General features: G+C 42.3%; 1 protein-coding gene across 1 annotated transcript in view; it reads right to left on the reverse strand.

Annotated features, from left to right (window-relative positions):
- SYNE2 (spectrin repeat containing nuclear envelope protein 2) overlaps positions 1–21,137 on the reverse strand; it is a 233,480-nt gene that overhangs the window by 63,079 nt on the left and 149,264 nt on the right. The window contains exons 65-78 of the mRNA XM_087819973.1: positions 18,275–18,457; positions 17,117–17,245; positions 16,256–16,377; positions 15,979–16,120; positions 13,774–13,905; positions 12,309–12,461; positions 11,977–12,186; positions 10,714–10,815; positions 9,717–9,836; positions 9,337–9,537; positions 7,640–7,813; positions 5,133–5,264; positions 1,609–1,805; positions 574–706 (exon numbers count right to left, since the gene is read on the reverse strand). Coding sequence (XP_087676099.1) covers positions 574–706; positions 1,609–1,805; positions 5,133–5,264; positions 7,640–7,813; positions 9,337–9,537; positions 9,717–9,836; positions 10,714–10,815; positions 11,977–12,186; positions 12,309–12,461; positions 13,774–13,905; positions 15,979–16,120; positions 16,256–16,377; positions 17,117–17,245; positions 18,275–18,457 — 2,130 coding nt within the window. The remainder of the gene's footprint in view (positions 1–573; positions 707–1,608; positions 1,806–5,132; positions 5,265–7,639; positions 7,814–9,336; positions 9,538–9,716; positions 9,837–10,713; positions 10,816–11,976; positions 12,187–12,308; positions 12,462–13,773; positions 13,906–15,978; positions 16,121–16,255; positions 16,378–17,116; positions 17,246–18,274; positions 18,458–21,137) is intronic.

The following is a 21,137-nucleotide window of genomic DNA, read 5'->3' on the forward strand; positions in this document are numbered from 1 at the left end:
AATGTAATACTTTCCTTTAAGGAAAATCTCAACACAATAGAATAACAATTTTTAAAATTTATTGATTTTAGAGAGGGAGAAGAAAGGCGGCAGGAGGGAGAAAGGCTGACAGATTTATTGTTCCACTTACTGATGTATTCATTGGTTGCTTCTTGTACGTGCCCTGACCAGGGATGGAACCTGAAACCTTTGGTATATTGGGATGATGCCCTAACTAAGCCACCCAGCCAGGGCTAGAATAATAAGATTTTAGAAGAAATATCAGTTCTATATAATTTAAAACCATGTGTTTATTAACTTTAACACATAAGATTTAATAATCCTGTGAGGTTTTTGCGAAGGCAGGAGAGTCATTTTCTGCATTTGTAACACATGTCCTATGCCAGAGCAAGTTTTAAACTTATATTTTGTAGGGTCAATTAAAAATACACTTCATCATTCCTATGAATGCATATATAAATAGTATAAACAACTAGGTCTAAGTCTGGAGAATGCAGCTGCTCTAAGCCCAGGTCATTTCCCCCTATTTATTTCTGACCAATTATTATCTGAGCATATTCTATTACAACTTACAAAGAAACTCTCTATGTTGCTTCTGATTGTATCCAAGTCCTGAGACACATTAAGGGACTGTTCTTTCCAGTAGTTCAGAGTTTGCTGAGAAGATTCCAACCACTTGGTTAACTGGTCCGAATCTCTGTTATAACTAAAAAGAGCAAAGTGAGAGAAAGAAAATTAGAAACGTACTCTGTTGATGATGGATACCACCGGCGTCTTTCCTTTTTATTTTACTCTGTGTGTTCCTGTGTTCTTCAGCCCTATTATTCAGAAAATTATCCTGCACATAAGGAGTATATCCTGCTCTATCACAAACCCGATGCTCCTGGCATTTTTATGGCTCTTTCCATTATGAGTAATCAAGAAGAAAGAGGCATTTTTAAGGCCTAAAACATTATTTTTAAAATTTCTTATTACAGCTACACAAAAAGAGATTATTCTTATTCATCAAATGTCCTCTATAGATGTGTTTGCAGTAAAAATATAACCAGCATAAGTTATATAACAAACAGCCAAGTGCGGTTGGCTACATGCCAACGTATTTATCCAATGTGATGAAAATACCCAAGAAAAAGGTAACCTTTCAGTTTCTTCAGGTTAAGACAGCCCCTTAAAAGGCAGGGATGAGAGAGGTTTAAAAGTTCTATGGTCTCTGTTTTCTTCAAGGGGTTCGAGATCACATCAGCTTAGCAAAAAAAATACTGAACAATTCCAAAGACTTTTCCAAAATATCCTGTTAGCTAAAATTATTTGACTTCTTTTAAATTTTAAAACTTTTGGAAGAGGAAAGAGCAACATCATGGCATAAAGGTAACGTGTATAATTTTATAATTCCTAACTTCCACAGAACTGATTATATATCATCCTGAGCCTAGCAAGCCAGTATCAAGAGACCCTAGACCCCATGCAGCCCAGAAGAGGGACCCGACTGCCTGGGACTGTCGAAGAGAAACTGTACAGTGGGGACCACCCGTAAAAGCCGGTGGGCTGCAGAATCCCTGAGGTCTTTCTCCACAGCGCTGACGCGGATCAGTCTCTAAGAAAACGTACCTGAGCAGGTGCTTGAGAAGCGTTTGTAGTCTGTGTAGCTCATGGTCAATTTTTTTGTTCAGGGACAGCCACTGCTCTTCTAGTTTGGCAATCTGGTCCTCTAATTCGGGAGAGCTCACAGAGGCCACCAGCTGTTTGCCTTCATTCAGAGTCTGGTAAAGCCGGGCATGCTTCTTATCAATGTTTCTTTTTATTTGCTAATAAAAGTCAAGTCATAGAATGAATTATTTTGAAATGAAACCGACCAATCTACTTACAAATACTCCATAAAAGACCCTATAGTAGAAGTAGAGTCTCCTGAAGAAACAATACCACTTTCCTAACCCTCAAGACTCTTGTAGGCTGGCTGGACAAACAGGATTGTTGGTTTATTTATTTTTATTTTTTTATTTTGATTGAGTGATTGATTGATTTTAGAGAGAGAGGAAGGGGGGAGAGAGAAACATCAGTTTTGTTGTTCCACTTATCGATGAGTTCATTGGTTGTTTCTTGTATGTGCCCTGACCAGGGATTGAACCCATAACCTTGGGTATCAAGATGATGCTCTTAACCAACAGAACTACCTGGCCAGGGGGATTGATGGCTTATTAATCACTTTTCACAATGACAGTTTCCAACTAATGTATTTCTCTTTACGTTTGTTTTTGTTAATCCACACCTGAAGATATTTTTTCCATTGATTTTTTTTTTCTTCAGAAAGAGTGGAAGGGAGGGAGGGAGAGAGAGAAACATCAATTGGTTGCCTCCACCCTGACTGGGGCCAGGGGTCAAACCTGCAACCCAGGTACATGCCCTTGACAGGGAAGCAAACCTACGACCCTTCAGTCCACAAGCCAACACTCTAACCACTGTACCAAACTGGCCAGGGCCCGGCTAATGTATTTCTATCACACAGATTAAATCTATAGACTTCGACATGTGAACAGAAAACAGAAATTCACAGATCTATCTAAAAACAAAAAAGGTAGCAGTCTATGGGGCACACTCAGCTTGCAGACAGGTTTTGTGTGACCTGAAGATTATTTTGAAAATCAGGAAATATTACATAGAAATCAGGATTTCCTGTGGCTCTAGGCAAATGGAAGATCTAGCCCCCTGGGTCTGCATTCTCATGGGGCAAAGGTGGGCTGAAACTGAGCAGCAACGGCCTCCTATCGAGCAGCCTGCTCTACCCGGTTCCCCTCCACCCAGGCCCCACCTCCCTTTCGACTGCAGACAGTCAGAGGCCCTTCTTTCTGTCCCCCTGCCTGGCCCCTGTAGGCATTTTACATTGCGACCTAGATATGAAGGGGATCAATAAGAAAACATGTCTTTAGTATCCTTCAGACCCAGATAATAGGACAAAATTCATTTCCAATCTTCTGAATGTAAAGATTCAGCAGGGAGAAAGTAAGACGGTTTTAGGGGAACAAATTAAAGCAGACAACACATCATTAGTAAAACGTCATGGAAAGAAAAATAAAATTCTTCAAAGCTGCAAATACAATGACCCCCTGAAGAGAACTCTGTCTAAGGCAATTATCTTCCATGGTTGGGTTCAGCTAATGACACTTATCCGGACAGCTATTTACATTTAATCTTTAAAAATAAATTATGATCCAAATACAACGCTTGCCATTTTCCAATTAACTTAAGTCTTTTTAAAGCCAAAAATTCTACTTCCAAGGTCCTTCCCATCATTCCCATTTGTGACCCCTCTCTCCCACCCCAGCCTGTGGGGTCGAATAAAATATCCAACATTAATTTAAAAAAAAAAAAAAAAAAAGGTTCTAATTTTCTAAGCCTTCAGGATGAGACACTCCATCTTTAGAGCCACTCTGAGCAGCTTTAATTTCCCCATTTTATACATGGAGTCAGACTGCACCGGGCACTCGGCCCATGAGGCTCCGAGCCAGCATCTGAACACAGGTTTGTCTGGACTCAAGAGGCCACACAACTGACGCCTACATTCCACGTCCCACAGACATGCCCCGATGAAGATGCAAGCCTCTCCATGATGCACAAGACTGAGAGAGACCCTAAGAAGTCTATGACACAGGTGGGTTTACAAGATATCTGACTTCTTAGTCTGGTGAATTTATTTAAATGTCTTAGAACAATGATTTCATTTTTAATAGAATCACAGGTTACATTTGAAGGGATATAGTAACTTTTGGGGAAAGAAATAATCAAGCTTATATTAGTTTGGCTAACATTAACTGTTTCTTACTATAACGAGGCTTAAAATGCTATCTGTTCTCAACTGCCTTTTTTTTTTTTTTTTTATCTTCACTCAAGGATATTTTTTCCATTGATTTTTTTTTTTAGAGAGAGTGTAGACAAAGGGGGGGAGAGAGAAACATTGATGTGAGAGAGACACATCGATTGGTTGCCTCCTGCACGCGCCCTGACTGAAGCCTGCAACCGAGGTACGTGCCCTTGACCAGGAATCGAACCTGCGACCCTTCAGGTCTGCAGGCCGATGCTCTAACCACTGCTCACTGCAACTGGCCAGGGCTCAACTGCGTTCTTTTAGCTGCTCAGATGGTACTTTCAGTATCCCTAGGCTAACAAAGCATTCAAACATCAGCTTCCTGCCCCCAGAGGACTGAGATTTACCTTAGAGTCAGGCTCAATAAAATAAGATGGCAAGAGGTCAACTGTAGCTTTCTAATACTTAGAGAACATAACCACAATGAGCCAGCCTCTGGAAAGTATTGCCTATAGGAGCCTGAATGCTTGTGAGGAGTGGCAGGCCCCTGCCAAGTAGTCCACGCGTTCATTTTCCAGTCTATTTAGGCAACGAGCCTGCTTTTGAAGTTTAAAGTTGTTATTTGATAACTACCTCTAGCCACACAATTCAGATTCTCATTACTTATATTCTAAAGTTAAAACCTGAGAAGATTTTAAAACTCGTTTTCATCTTGGTCATGTTCTCAGTGCCACTCGAAGATCACTGTAAGGCTTTATCTTTTCTGTGGCACTGAAATCTGAGACAGAGACTTTAATAACAGTACTAAAAGTTACACAGGATAAACGTTTAAAGTTTGAAGTCTTTTTATGATGCTTGTGGCAGATAAGAGATTATTGTCTGGCTTATAGGCTATGTCCAATCAGAGCTTCGCTATAGTAATAAAATTATGTTTAGAGGCTCATGGTTTACAAAGTTCTTTCCATATGTTGGTTCATTTCCATAACCACTGACATCCACCTCTTTAGACAGGTAGAACCGGCATGATTACCTATATTATACAGATAAAGAAATGGAGGCTTAGAGTCAGGAAAAGTGACAAGAGTGAAAGTGAGAGCCAGGACTCCGACTGAGGTGAGGTCCTGGACCCCAAGCCAAAGATGTGGTTATGCTGAGGAGCTCACAGTCAAATCTACGGTTTCCCTGAATATGTTTTACAGTGATTTGTGTGAACTATTTTCATTTCAATTCAAATCATTCACCTTGAAAATCAAGCAATTTAGTAAACACACTCACACACACACAGAAAGTGCTATAGACCAGGCCTTTGAAAGCTTAAATGGAAGCAAAATACCTGGTAAAATGAAATCCTTTCCAATAATCTTTCCTCTGTCTCTTCCACCAAACTCACAGAGGGCAGTGTAGATACCAGGATTTCCAGGTCCTTCTCAAGAGATGCATAGTTTTCATCAAATTCTTCCCATTTCTAAAGAATCAAGAACATAAAACCAATAGGAGCCCTTTTAATTAATCCAAGACAGTGACAAAATCATAAAAATAAAATCATAAAAATAAAAATGAACTCTGAGACGTACACAAAATTAAAGCACAGGTTCTAGGGGTTTCTGAGGTAGATCGCCCACTCTAGTGAGAGCCAGTAACTAATGGAAATAAACAATCCCAGTGCCTTTGCAGAGGTCCTTCCTCACCCGAGAATATTTTTTCCATTACTTTTCAGAGAGAGTGGAAGGGAGAGAGAGAAAAAACATCGATGTGAGAGAGACACAGACTGGTTGCCTCCCATACGTGTCCGGACCGGGGATCGAGCCTGCAACCGGGGTTTGTGCCCTTGACCAAAATTGAACCGAGACCCTTCAGTCCACAGGTTGGCACTCTAACCACTGAGAAAACCAGCCAGGGCTGGAGGTTTTTAAAAATCCAGTTGGCATCATCGCTTTATATTTGACTCATCTAACAGAGTAGGGGCTGAAGTGATTACGTTACAGTGATATTCTCAGCAGACACCTCCGTGGAGGCTTTAGGGCCACAGGGGAGCCGCTCTCTCAGGTGCAGAGGCAAAGGGCCAACTTTTAAAGCTTCTCAACAGATGATCCTGTTAGGCTGTTTCCTCCCTCCCTGCCCCAATGCCCAGTCCACGGAGCACTGTCCTAATGTGGTGCTCAGAGCATAACTTCACTGCTTGAGGTGGTGGGTTTACACTTCATCAGGGGAGAAGTACCACCTTAGCCTGAATCTTGCCTTGTCCTGGCTGTTTCCACAGAAGCCCACTTCTGGGGTCTCTGCACATTACAGAGCCGACATATGGACACTAAATAGTATCTGTCGGAAAAATAACCACCTTGCTAATTCTCTTATCTATTGAAATAGTGGGTCACCTGGCTATTCGGGGCACTCGCTGGGATCATGAAGTCTTATTTTTGATACCATGAAATATTACTATAAATATCCATTTGACACACAAACTAGAAAATTCTAGTAGCACAAAATAACACCATATCGTATCACATTATATAGTTGAATATTTCCTTGCTTTTTGTTTATTTCCTTTAGGTGCTAACGTCTACTGCATTTAAAAAGTTACAGGGGGGGAATCTTAAAATTGAGAAACTGCTTTATGCAAGCTTAATTTTTTTCTTGGAATTGGGACGAGATTGTCATGAATCCACTTCAGCGGCAGAAAGAACATCTGATTCAGGAAGTACAGTTTCTGAACCAGTGAGTCCTTCATCCAAATGATCTCACTCAAGATCTCAATGTGCTTTCAGTTCTAATTGCACTACACAAACCTAGATGGTAGAAAGATGCTGTGCGGTGCCTAATGTACATATAAGAAACCTGGAGAGTATGATGCTAAGTGAGATAGGCCAGGTAGAGAAAGACAAACATCACATGATCTCACTTACAGGTGGAATCTAAGGAACAAAATAAACTGATAAACAAGATAGGACCACAGACATGGAAGCATGAAACAGACAGAGATCTCAAAGGGAGGGCGGGAAGAGATCAGCCAAAGAACTCATAGTATGTATGCACAGTCCATGGGCACAGACGACAGGTGGGAAGGCCTGGGGGGGGGGGGCAAAGGGGGAAAATGGGGGACATCTGTAATAGTCTCAACAATAAAATAAATTTAAAACCAAAAGGAGAGACCAGAGGGAGGAAACGAGATGGTGGGGTAGACAAAAGCAGTGCCCACCGCCTCCCACAACCACATCAAAATTACAACTAAAATACAGAACCACCATCACTCAGTAACCGCCTGAAATCTAGCAGAACAGAAGCCCTACAAGGAGAGAACTGAAGGAGCAAAGGGACCGACCTTCATTAATGATACTGAAGTCATTCCAGGAGTAACAGGGGAAAACAAAATGCGATTTGAAGAAGAGCTACAGTCTAAAGATGATAAAAAACCACCTGATAAGTGAATGATCCTGGAATGCATTACTGTTTTTGGACTCCAATCTAGAGCCAAGAAAAGGCAACATTTCTTTTACTGTTAGGAATAAAAGGGGGGGGGGGGGGGGGAGGAAGTTACCTTGCTTTGTTTGCTAGGAAGTGCATCAGCCAGATTATAATGTAATGCTCTTTTAAGTGATCTTATTTTACTTATTAAACCAAAACCTATCTGTGGTGTCACTTGAAAAAAATAAAACAAAAAGAAACCTCAGCTACTATTTCTTTCAGGGAGTAGCAGTGAGAACTAGAGGCAAGGTTCCACATTCCTCCTTGTGGTTCCCATTTAATTACTGCTTAATGACATCCAGATACTAGTTTTTGACACCTGGAGGGTGGTGGTTGACAACCTGGAATTTCCGGCTTCAGTTTATGTAACCCACATACCTGCAACAGACTCTGCAGCTTTATTCCACATTGGCATGACTTTTCTTCTAGTAATTTAACTTCTTTTACTTGTTCTGCCCAAGATGCCTCTTTCTTTTGCAATAAAGAAGGAAGCATTTTGATGGAGGATGTCTGGATTAACAGCATGTCAGCAACAAGCTTCTGGAAAAAAAGCTGTAAAATGGAGAAGGTTTAATATTTATTTCTGCAATGGGAAGTGTCAAAAACCAAGCTACTTTAAGTCTTTATCCTGTTACATTTGCTCTTTTAACCCCAAATCCCAGGACAGCCATGTGGCATCAAACACCTGACAAAACAAAATGAATATTGACTATGTATCCCTTAGTCTTTGAACATTAATGACATTTTAACAAATCTTAAAGAGAAATCATCCTAAGTAATATTTTCCACAAAACAGTCCACATTAAAGGGCAGCCATTATTAATTGGTTAATTTTTAAATAATACATATATGTCTTTATTGATTTCAGAGACAGGAAGGGAGAGGGGGAGAGAGAGAGAAACATCAATGATGAGAGTCATTGACCGGCTGCCTCCTGCACGGCCCCTGCTGGCGATCGAGCCCGTGACCGGGGCATGTGCCCTGATCCAGAATCGAACCTCAATCTCCTGGATCCTGGGTCAACGCCCAACCGCGGAGGCACGCCGGGCAATTAGTTAATTTCTATTTCCAGTGAGATCTTCCTAAATCAGTTATTCAGAATTAAGAAACTTTACAAAGAGGTAGATAATGATGTAGCTGATTAATTTCAAGCCAGTAAATTGGATGGATACACGTGTTAGCCCAAGGAGCCCACATAGTCTACAGCTGGGGCTCCTAAACTCTGACTCTTCATTTCTACTCAATAAAATAGCTAAGCAAAGGGAATTTGTTGACAGGAACTTTGGGGGTCCTGGTACGTAACAGCTCCCAGAATGGCACTTTAAGAGCCTTTACAGGGGAAGGCTTTCCTCCAGGTGGTCTGCCTCCATTTACATCAGCTGTCCCCTCTCCTTGCGGGAGGAGCCTTCGGGTCCCTTGTGAAGGACACATGGAGGGTTTACACAGCAGCTCACACAGGGCCCATCAACTGACATTGTTTTCTCTTCTTCCCCTCCATCCTTTACACATATTTACCTCAGAATTTCTTAGACTAAGGCCTACTTATCAAAGGCTTGACTTAAGCCTGTTGAAGGCAGGAAATGCCTTACATATTTATTATCAGCCCTTAAATCACTACGTCTTTTGTTGGTGATCATGAGATTTGTTTAATGAAATGAATGGAAAACTAAAGGGTTTACTGTAACATGACACTAGGTATACATTTATATATTTAAATGGTATTTCTTTTTATCTCAGATCTCAGGAAGCCTTTTCTAAACTTCTAAATTTCCCCTATTAAAAGCTCTCAAAGCACATATCCCAATTTTAATTTTAAATTTATCTGAATAACTCCGTGATAAATGTCTTCTCAATCAACTGAAAGCTCCACCAACGTAAGGAACTACATCTGCTTTTCATTCACCAGCATGTTCTTTGAGCTTACCTGGGCTCCTGATGCAGTTAGCATTCTGAAGGACGCTTGTTAAAAGAATGAATGAGTGATGCGTATTTCCCCAAGGGAGAAAGTGGACGCTCTCCGTTCACACTCAGAAAAACGCTGTCTATGAAAAGGTGCTCCGACCTGCGTGTCTCACCTTGTGATCCTGTATCTGAGCCTGTAAGGCGCCTTTACTTTTGGTTTGTTGTAAGTGGTCACGAGCAAGCTTCTCCTTCCCGATATTCACCAGTTCCTCCAAGCCTTGCAACAGCGCATCCTGCTGGCTCTCGGTGACGAAAGGGCTGCTGAGCTCCGAGTACCTGGCTCTCAGGATACCCCACATGCTGTCAAGTACATCCTGAAAAGAAAGAGCAGGCTGCCCAAACATTTTCATCCAGCCACGAAAATAATAAAATGAAAAACAAATCTAAACTCCCTTGGTGGGAGAAAAAAAAAAATCTTTAAATAATCATAATAAATAATCCTTATAAATAATCATAGTAATTCACTGCTTGAATGTTTTCTGCTCAGACACACCTCTAATTTGTACACCTCTTGGAGTTGAGCATAAGGTAAGTGAAGCCTCTCCCCTTCGGCTCTGAGTTTTGCTACTCGGCTCTCTGAGTTCTGCAGCTCTGCTGTATATGCATCTGCTTTCTAAAGAGACAATGCAAAAGTGGGAACATTTTAAATAAGTTAGAGAAGGGTACGTATTTATTAAAAAATTAAATTAAGGGAAAATGGAAATCCCACTTTCCCTCCCTCCCTTCCATCTCTCCCCAAAGTACCACAGCCGACAGTTTGTTCCTAGTGCCTTCTAACTGCATACTAGTAGCGGTACCAGTGCATGTCCTTAAACTCACTGAATTGCACACATTATTCTGTTCTGCAGTTTGCACAACTCACTTATTGGATCCTCAGCATGTCCTCAAATCAGTACAAACACGACTGGCTCCTTTTAAACAGACAACTGGCTGCACACTATGTTTGTTACAGTCTGCTCTTAATAGACTTGTGGGTTATTTAGAGATTTTAACTCAAGCAGTGCTGCCTGGTCCATCCTTGAATATTTACATACACATTTATCTTTATGCACTTATTTCCTTCAGATAAATGCATTCCAGCATCTAGAGCAGTGCCTGAACACAGCAGGTCCTCAATTAATACTTGCTCAATAAAGAGATGAAATGAAACCCCTCTGAATAGAAGAGCATTTATGCTGAAAATTTTGATACAGTCCAGCCAAAAGATCCTCGATCAGCACTTCTACGGAGAGGGTGAGGGTGGATTTCCCAACACTGCCCAAGCTTGAAATTTTGCCCAGGTGACAGGTAACGATGGCCTGTTGTTTTGATTTATACTTCATAAAGTACTACTTAAGCAATATTTCCAAAGGTCAACATAAATATTTTCATTTTTATTTATTTATGTTAGCCTCACCACTGATAACAAAGGGAAGGGGCTCAGAAGCACGGCTCAGACACAAGACTCTGGTCTGAGGTTAGGGCAGTCTGCACGACCTTGACTTGATTACCTGAAGCTGTTCATCAATACTCTGGCCACTAATTTCATTCAAAGACTGCTGTAAAGATGTCTTATTCTTAAGAAGTTGATCATATAATCGTTTTATTTCATTCTGTATAAAAAGATAAATGCAAGAACAGTGAGAATTTCATTTAGGCCTTCAATACCTTTTTTAAAAAAAATTTAGTGGTCCTTTAATTTTTGTGCTATCAGAAATTTCAAACATATACCAAAACAGAGAAATCCCTGCATTACCATGATCCAGCTTTAACAATGACTGACTTGCAGCTGGTCGTCTGTCCTCTGTATCTCCCTGGAGCTCTCTCAACTCTACAAAGCCTCCCTCCCCTCAGATTATTTTGAAGCAAATCCCAGATATCATAGTATTTCATCAGTATATGTGTCAGTACGTATCTCTAGAAGATAAAGATGCCTCCCTTTAAAAATATCTCAAATCAATAATAATTCTTTAGTATTATTAACAGTCCAGGCAGGATTCACATTTCTCTATTTGCCTATAATTTTTTGTTTTGTTTTTTTTAAATTGGGATCTAAATGAGGCCCAATAGGTTGCAATGGATTAACAGGTGTCCTAAATCTCCTATAATCGGCAGGCTTCCTACCCTTCTCTCTTTTCTGCTTCTTAGATTTTGTGAGAGTGGGGATATAATGGGACATTTATTTTGCTCAGCTTCCCACTGTCTGGATTTGGCTGACTGCACCCCCATATGCTGCTAACATATTCTTCCCTGGTGTCTATTTTACTTAAATTCTAGAGGCTTTATCAGGTTTGCTTTTACGGGCAAGACTCCTTCATAAGTGGTAGTGTTTTTCTTTTCTTTTTTCATTAGGCAATTTTAGTAGCTTCCTAACTAATCTACCTGCCTTAAGTCTCTCCTCCAGTCCACATTAGACAGCCATCAGATGAGTCTACCTGAAACATACACAAACTGTCATTTCTTTGCTCAAAAACTTTAATGGCTCCCTCTTACCGAGAAATCCTCCCACACGACACTCACTGAGTGGCTGAGTGCAACAAAGGAAAGAAACAGTGCTTCAGCTCAACATAAATCCATACCCGAGACTTTGGAAAGGCCTTGGCGTTCGAATGGACTCCAACCACGAGCAGAAGAACTAAAAGACCTTCACGGAAAGAAAGCCTCACCGCTTTCCTTAGCAATTCCTACTCACGAAGCCCACCAGGAACAGGAATTCCCGGGAATTCGGGGTCCGTGCTGCACCCTAACAGCAGGCGGAGCGCCCAGACGCGTACCTGGTAGCTGCGGTTGTAGTCGAGGCCAGCTTTCAGGGACTTGCTTCTGGACGCAGCGGCAGCCTGCGTGTGCTCCAGGTAAACTTGGAGGCTGCCAAAGCACTCAGGGAACAAGCTGGCGTTCCTGCCAGGCCGAGCCATGGCTTTCAAAAGATCACCCTTCTTGTCACTCATAGCTAAGTACAGTTTTTTCAGCTCGAGAGCCAGTACCTGCAAAGTGGAGAGGCAGGAAGACAGTGAATGAGCTCCGAGTGCCAAAGGCTTCAGCTCTGGTTTAAGTAGGGGGCTGACCGCGACAACGGGCAGCACGTGGGCCTGCTGAAGTCCCCTACCTCGTGGTACGCTTGCTGGGCGCCAACATCCTCTCTGCAGAGCCCAGGCGTCTGCAGCAGCTCCTCCACGCTGCCGAGGCACCGACTGAGGGTCAGAAATAGTTCAAATAACTGTTTATCCAAATATCTGTATGTTTCCTCTGTCATGTTTTCCTGAATCAAGGGGAGAAGAGAAAAATCATTAGGATTCCTTGCCTTCCTCTGCCTACATTTTCCCTGGTTTCCGTTACACCTTACGATTTGTTATACTTTTTTATAATTAGTCATTTCAAACACTTTGTGAACGACGTAGCAGAAGAAATAAATAAAATGAAGATGTTAAACTCTGAGAGAAACAAGTTTGAGAAACTCAGTGTTAGGTAGGGAGTTGACTGTTGGATGGAACTAAGAGGTAAGTAAGTCACAAGATGAAGGACTTGGTTAGTGGGGCCATCCAGGGGGGAGTGTGGCCCCAGAGAAATACTCCCCGACCTCCCCCTGCTCCTGCCTCCCACATTTTAATGGAGAAAGCAGGTCAAGGAAATCTAGTATGGCCTAGAGAAGGGAAAGGAGGCAAGAAAGTGGAAGGGGTTGATCAGAAAGAGGTATAATATCTTAAAGATAAGGGTGGTACAGCGATACTGTGTTGCACATTTGCAAGTTGCTAGAAGAGCAGGTCTTAAAAGGTCTCATCACAAGGAAAAAAATTTGTAACTACATTTGGTGACGGATGTGAATTAGACTTATTGTGGCCAGCATTTCGCAACATATACAAATATTGAATCATTATGTTGTACACCTGAAACTAATATAATGGATGTCAATTATATCTCAATTAAAAAAAGAGGGATGGGCTATGAAGCAGGGGAGAATTAGGAATGTCATTTATGGGCTGATTATAAGCATTAAGGCGACCCTTAGATGGAGAACTCCATGGGGGACCCCTAAGGTTGTCCAATTATGCCCTGGTAAGTTTAAGAGCCACAAGGTCTGCTTTAGCACAAGCTGTTGGAACCACCTCTTTTTCTTTGCCCATGATCACCTTGAATTTTTGACCAGTTACAAGTGATTTAGGAGCACGCTAAAGCTAGTAATCGCCCCAATTCCAGCTGTTTCCCACCACCTTCTCTGATGGAGACTTACAGTACCCAGCACACGTCCCAGCACTAAGCCTACTCAAGGCTGGAAACCTGACCGGCCCTCCTCCTCTAATCTCAGAGCACCACTGCAGAGAGTACTCATCAATCACCATCCTTGTTCCTGCTAATCCTGCGCTCAGGCTCAGAAGCCGTTGCCCTTGGTGCCCTAGGAAGCCACTGCTAAATTTATCAGAGTTGGCAGGAGAGATAAATTCTGTTTGCTGTTCTAAAACCCATTCCATTATGCGTTCTATTATTTGTCTGTAAAAAAACATGACCAATTTACAATATCACATCTCCCTTTTTTGTTACTGCCGTGGGGAAAGTATATAACATGCAGCTGCTACCTGTGTCTGAAGATTATTTGCCTCTTGACGCAAGTCTTCAAGTTGAGTAGTGTAAGTTTTCAGTTCTTCAGCAGTTGGGTATCTAAAGTTATACACACTCACACTGGGTAGAATGCTCATATCTGTGGCAACCTATTTTTAAAAGGGGAAACGCTGTTAGAGACCATCTGAGATCTTGCTGGTGTTAATGTAAAACAACAAAAATGCCTTAGCGTTATCATGCTATCTTCCAAATTATCTCCTTGGTTTATAAGAAAAAAGTAATTAAATTTTAAATATTTTGGACAGTTGGAAAAGTCATGACAGGCTTCACGTAGACACTTGAGGGTCCATTTAGACAGCAAAACAAAGGAACACAAACCATAATTTAAAAAACCGAGTAAAACCACTAATCCTTCAATTTAGTAGCAATGCTCTCCAGTTACCAGGCTAGCTGCTTCTCCTCCCGTTTACTGGTCAACTCCTGGTATATAGACAACTCTTAGAATAAAATACAGTCACCTCAGGGACAGATCTGATCTTGATTTTGTTACTGAAAGCTAAATAAGTATTGAAAATGAGCTGTGACTTCAGAAGGGAGGATGATTCAGAGTTAATGTCTTTCTGAAGTGGGAAAACTGACACAGAAAGAAACAGGGTGGGGTGGCAGATGCTTCTGCTTGGGGAAAGAGCCATCAGTGGCGTTCTGTTCTTGGAAAACAAACGATGTGCATGTTATGGTGTGTGTAACAGGAGAAAGCAAGACTAAAGCCCTACCCATGAGCTGGATTCAACTTTAACTGGTCTAATGAGGTTCTCTGCAGAATAGAACTGAAAAGGCCCCCCCAGACTGGGGAATTGGGAAATCACTGGTAACCTTTGCCTTGGGAGCTTGAGTGCAATGTTGAAGGCAGAAGCTTGGCTGCTGTGAGCAGCAGCGCTATCCTGCTCATGGGCTCCTCGTTTGGAGAGAAATCCAGCAGTAGTTGGCACAGGATGAGTAAAACTAGTAATGGCAATGAGGAGGGGTGCCAGTGGAAATGCCCACTGAGAGGTACCATTGGAACAGGGGCCAGCACACTGCAGATTCCAAAGAATCTTTTGATGGATGAATGACACTCACACAGCACTGTATCATTTTTTGAAGTGTTTTTTCTACATATATTATTTATTCCTTTTGTCAACATCAGAAACGCCCAAAACTGTAGACAATTTTTAGGAGGTTATTTGAGCCAAAGTGACAATTGTTGGGAAGCAAATCTCACTAGACTGAGAAAATGCTCCAGAGAATGGCAGTTTTACAGTTTATATTATACATGAGAATCAAAGGAGGAGACATAAGGAGAGTTATGTGAGATTCACTGGCAGTGGACTAGGGAGGCGGGAGAAAGCAAAGAGGGGAAAACTCTGAGGCTGGATAAAGAGTGAAACAGGGAGTCACCCACTCTTTTACACTGGTGGGTACAGGATCGTTAACAGTTAACATTTACAGCACAGAGAGGTGTTGGAGAACAAGGCAACAATGAGGGGCTCTGTGCTCCGGTGCTCTGGTGGGAGTTTGTGCCCCGAGGGGTCTGGAAAAGGAGATTACTCCGACATTCCAAAGGTATGTTATTTTAGATGCAAAAAGACAACAGGCAGGCTCAGCTAAGGTAAAGACTGACCTTTGGTCAAGGAAGCTTCAGGCCTAGGATGTGACCGCCCACCATGATCTGCTTTTAGTTAGAAATTTTTACCTGCAGACCATCTCATAATAGTAATTTTCAGTCTGAGTTTGTAGGACCCGCCACGTGGCCTCCCCTGAGCTTGTCAGGTTTAGTATGTGGCCCCTTTTTCACCCACACTTTATTCATTCAATATACAGTAACAGAGACTGTCTGATGTTCCAGGTGCTGTGCCGGGCACTCGAATATGAACCAGGCAGACGCGAGCTCTCTTCTCCTACCATCTAACCGGGACATGGACAATCAACAGGCGCACAGATAGTGAGAGCTACGAGCAGGGAAGCCCAGGGTGCTACAGAAGCACAAAGCGGGGGGCACTTAAGTAAGGCTGACTTCCAGGACGGTGAGAGGGAGTCAGCCAAGCGAAAAACACACTTGGCATCTTTGCTTTCTGAAAACAAATTGCTGCATAATGCAGAGCGTACCTGTGTATTTAATGAACGCTTGTTGGCCTTTCAAAGATAAACACGCTTATTTACCCCGTGTGCACAGACACACTGACCTGAGGCTCCACAAGCTGAGGGGGAGGCTGCCTTATTTTCGACGACAGCTCCTGATGTAAATACTGCCACTCATCCCCATTTCGGCCCTGGCCGGACAGGACTGAGTCTGGAGCACCATGTTCAGGGCCAGATGCCTCACCACTTTCAAGAAAAAAACAAAAGGTGCAAAGAGCAATCAACACACAAAAATTGTATCGCCTTCAATGTTTTGTAAGAAATACTCTTAATCCTCCCAACCATCAAACTATTGGATGTAGAACTCTAAAAACTGCCTACCTCACAGACGATTTCTGACTTGTGTCTTCATTGTGTTGGTAACACTCGGGCCACATTTTCTTAGCATTCAATTCTATGAATTTGATGAAATCTTTCTGTTCCATTGGTTTCAACTCCAGTATCTACCATTGAACAAGATTGAAACGGTCCAGTCAATCAAGGTTTTCAATTCTACCCAAGGGTTTCTTCTGTTGAGATCATCTGATTTTGAACTTCCTAAATTATTATTTACCATTTCTCTTTTTTTGCTTGTTTTCTCACTAACTTTTATTTCTCAAAAACCTACTTAAAATATTTCGCACAACCATGTATATAGCACACATGGAAAATCATCAGAAATACACTAACACATTCTGAAATAGGGAAAGAGGTATCGCCGTGACAGAGGTAAGTTCATCCTGAAGATTTACACTTAGTTTGATATAAGGTGCAAGTTAATAAAGTATCAAAGTTAGTGTTCCCAGCTGTGGCAGACGAAAGCAAAGCAGATGCCACAATAAATGCTCAAAACTCAGAGTTGTTGCCCCGGCCAGGTAGCTCACTTGCTTAGAGCGTTGTCTCGATGTGCCTAGATCGTGGGTTCAATCCCCAGTCAGGGCACATATAAGAAGCAACCAATGAACCTATAAATAAGTGGGACAACATATTGATGTTCCTCTCTCTCTTCCCCTCCCCCCCTCTAAAAATTAATCAATAAATTTTTTTTAACAGAACTCAGAGTTGTTACACACACAGGATCACCACACACCACACTTTCCACTCAGTCACACAGGAGAACACTCCAAGGGCAGTTCGGTATTTAGTTCAAGGGGAAACTCCATGTATTAATCTTATCCTACAACTGTTAGGGGCTCACATTACCTGTTGCTGCTGGAAATCCTTCTGTCTGCCGAACTGTGGCCTTTCCATGGTAACAGATTCAAACTCAGAAAGGTTATCTGGTTGGAGAACTTTCTGATGCTCAGAAGGTTTCTTTACAATGGTGGAATGCTGCAAAGGATTTTATGATGGTAGACTATTTATTTAAAAAGAGGGCACACTTTATTTCCATTCTAATAATGAGGCTACATAATGGAAACATTTTATATGAAGTAAATGACTGCATTTTGTTATTTACTATAATTATATACTATGATTCAATGTACTTATTTCAAAACAACTTCAAAACCCACTACATTTGATGAAGAGGTCATCTCATCATTGCCTCAATTTACTTCACCCAATCAATGACTAAAAGTCAAGATATTTATTTTCCCCCCTTAAGAACAAAATAAAATAAAATACAAATAAAAAAGAGAAAAGTATTATGCTTATAAATTAAAATTTCCCTTACATCTACAACATAAGTAGATTCTTTTAAAAAAGAAATATATTAGGATGAAAGGGGAACCACATGGCTTGTGTATCTGCAGCTAATCTCATTTCTGTGAATAAAAGTCCTCCAAGTAGAACAATCGCCTAAGTACAGATGCAAATCTTATATAGTAAGATCCTACTCATAAGATGTATATGTGCATTTATAAACACAGAACACTTTTAAGTCACAAGACACTTTAACTGTTACTATGATCAGAATATGTAAATATTTGTAAATGAATAATGAAAGTACCCTAGAAACAGGTTTTGTGTTTCTGATGTCAAATGTTAATCTTATCTATAAAGGCTTCTTTTTCCAGTCCATTGGAATCACAAAATTCCTTTAAAATGCATCCTTCTTTTATGAAGAAGGCTTATACCAGGCCTCACTGCTGGCAAGATCACCCCAATCAAACCCAGCCCAACCCAAACCAAACCAAACCAACGCCATCACCAATAACAACCTAGATAGGTAAACTGCACAGCAAAATGAAACCAATAACAAAAGGCAGTGCAACCGTCCCTTCCAGTTTGAAGAGGCACAGTTCTTTCCTAGCTAGTGTAATTCCTCTGTTGTTTCAGCATGTCCACCCAGAGTCCCTTCCTGCTGGGTCTACCGTAACCATATATCTGCAGGCAAGTCTATACATAGCCACATTTTACCTGGTCCTCATTGTATTTCTCCTGAAGCATCAGCTGGACTTTTTCCAAATTGCACTTCACAGTTTTTAGCTTTGAGGCAAGTGCTTCGGCCTCCTGTTGAGTGGCTCCACTGTCTCCCAAGCCCTGGTCTTTGCAGCTCTCTAACAGAGAGGCAACCTTGTGCTCAATCTCCGTGAGCATAGCCTAGGAAATAAAATCATTTAATTATACACAGTTTTGGTCTTGAACGAGTGTTATATCCCAATATAAGTTAGATTCCCTCTCTCTACCTAAATGTATATAAGAAGTCCCAGGCCCGGCCAGGCGTGGCTCAGAGGTTGAGCGTCGACCTAGGATCCTGGTGATCGGGGTTCGATTCCTGGTCAAGGCACATAACCCGGTTGCGGGCTAGGCAGCCTATCAATGACTCTCTCATCATTGATGTTTCTCTCTCTCCCCCTCTCCTTTCCTCTCTCTGAAATCAATAAAGATATATTAAAAAAAAAAAAAGAAGTCCCAGAAACACAGGTTGGAAGGGAACCTTGCGTGGGGCGGGGGGGGGGGGGGGGGCGGCGGCATTTGCACATAATTCCTGTGCTTTACTACTGGGGTGCAACCAGACCAACCCCAAATTGCAGCTGTCATTCTCTAAGATAAGTGATTCTACAATCACTTTAGAAAACACAGCTGAATGCATCCAGCACAGCATAGTGGTTAAGGACACAGACCCTGGAACTAGACCACCTGGGTTCAGATCCCAGCCCCGCCACAGGGCAGCAGGGTAAACTCGGGCCCCTTGCTTTGCATGTGTGCTTCCAGTCGTCTGTAAAATGGAAATAGTAACAGGCCCTGCCTCCTGGGGGCACTCTGACCAGTGAGAGTTAAATCCATGTACTTTGGCCAGTGCTTGATACATAGTCTGCATCGACTATTACTTTTTTCCACCCTCCTAACCTTTTTCTGTTGCAAGTGTTGAGTACTAATTTAAAAAAAAAAGAATTCCACAGAACTCTTTGAAAATTCTTTCCCTTGGTCTTTTTTTCTTTTCTTTCTCAAGCCAAATAAGCTTCCAAAATATCAGCAGAAGACCACAGAGCAAATAATTTGGAACCTAAAACACTAAGTCATCGATACAACTGGCCAACTTACACATGGGTCTAAAAATAGCTCATCAGGATGAGTAAGCCTCCCCGTAAGCCACCGTCATATTCCTCCTCAACAGAGCAAGTCTGCCCGGTCCCGGGGCTCAGCAGCCCAAACAGTCGTGCCAACCGGCTGGGCACACAGCGCGCAGGGACACGTGGCTCCCACCCCAGCGCTGTGAGCACCTGTGCTAAACACTCAGCACCCGGCCGAGAGCGAGGTCAGTTCTTTGAGAGAAACTTAAGGAAAAACTCTGGCCTTAAAACAAATTTTCAAACAGTATGCGTTCTAACGCCTCCATCCAAGCAAACTACTTGTATCCAGTACACACTCTTCTAGGCTTAAGTAATATGTACCCACAGATTTTAGAGTGGCTGCAAACAGACTCTGCTCCAGTTCCGCGCTCATTTTCTCCACTTAGTTACTCTATATACACTTCCTCGTGGATCCACACACACATGCTTCATGATTCCAATTTTAATAGTTACAGGTTGATATTCCATGGTTCACTTAACAACAGGAATACGGGTAAGCCTTTAAGCCATTTCCAGTTCTTCATTTTCATAATTAATACCACCATCAACATTTTTCTTTTTGGGGTTATTTTCAGAGGGTAAATATAAAGTAATGGTCAAAGAAGATGAACATTTTCTACGCTGACAGCTGACTTCCCCAAACACGGAACCATTAGACGAAACTATCAGACTTTAGCGGAGCTATTTCTCCAGAGTTTTCCAGGATGATATAATTTTTGCCAGTGAAATGGAGGAACAAGACAACAGCTGTTTAGAGTCACATGTTTTTAATAGTCAAGGCTGAACATTTCTTCTCAAATTCCCGACTATAATTTTTCTTGACTAATCTTTTTGCACCTGTCCTCTGGACATTTCCCCACTGAGAACTTGGCATTTTTACAGACCACTGAAAGGCTTTTTATGTTTCAATATTAAATTATATGTGCATGGTGTTACGTAAATAAGTCAAAGATGGACCTGCCCTGGCCAGTTTTGCTCAGTGGCTAGAGCGTCGACCCGTGGACTGAAGGGTCTGGGTTCGATTCTGGCCGAGGGCACGTGCCTCGGTTGCAGGCTCATTCCCGCATGCGGGAGGCAACCAATCGATGTGTCTCTCTCATATATTTGTTCCTCTCTCTCTTCCACTCCCTCTGAAAAGCAACAGAAAAAATATCCTTGGGCACGGATTAAAAAAAAAAAAAAAAAAAAAAAAAAGATGGTCTTTGTATGTTGGTCCCTCGGTTGTTTTAACTGCTCGCCGCAGGCCAGGACCATTAGTTCAAATCCCACTGGCGCCAAACTCAAAACCGGACCCCACATGGGCTAGCCATGGTTAAGACAAACTCAGGGGCTCCAGAAGCCCCCAGCCTCTGCTGCCCCTCAGAGCCCCGACATTACCTAGACACACCGGCTCCTCCGGATTCCTGGTCCACCCGGAGATCCCAGATCTCTTCCCCTTCCGGGTGCTGGCCCCACCCCATCCCATGCCTCCAAGGCCTCCTGCAGCGAGGACCTTCCCAGTCCACCAAGGTCCTGCCAAATAAAGCTCCTTGTGCGCTACCGCCACCTTGTGGTCGTGTCTTTCCTTGAGCAGGCCCCAAATCCTGGAACTCACAAGTGGTCCAAGCAGGGAACTGGGTGCTGATCAAGGAACTGGTACGGGGTCCGCCCAATCAGCAGGGCAACCAATTGGCAAACTGACCCTGGGGGGGCCTCGAGAGGCTGGT

Source organism: Miniopterus natalensis, chromosome 1, assembly GCF_054644295.1.
Source record: "Miniopterus natalensis isolate mMinNat1 chromosome 1, mMinNat1.hap1, whole genome shotgun sequence".
Classification (NCBI taxonomy): domain Eukaryota; kingdom Metazoa; phylum Chordata; class Mammalia; order Chiroptera; family Miniopteridae; genus Miniopterus; species Miniopterus natalensis.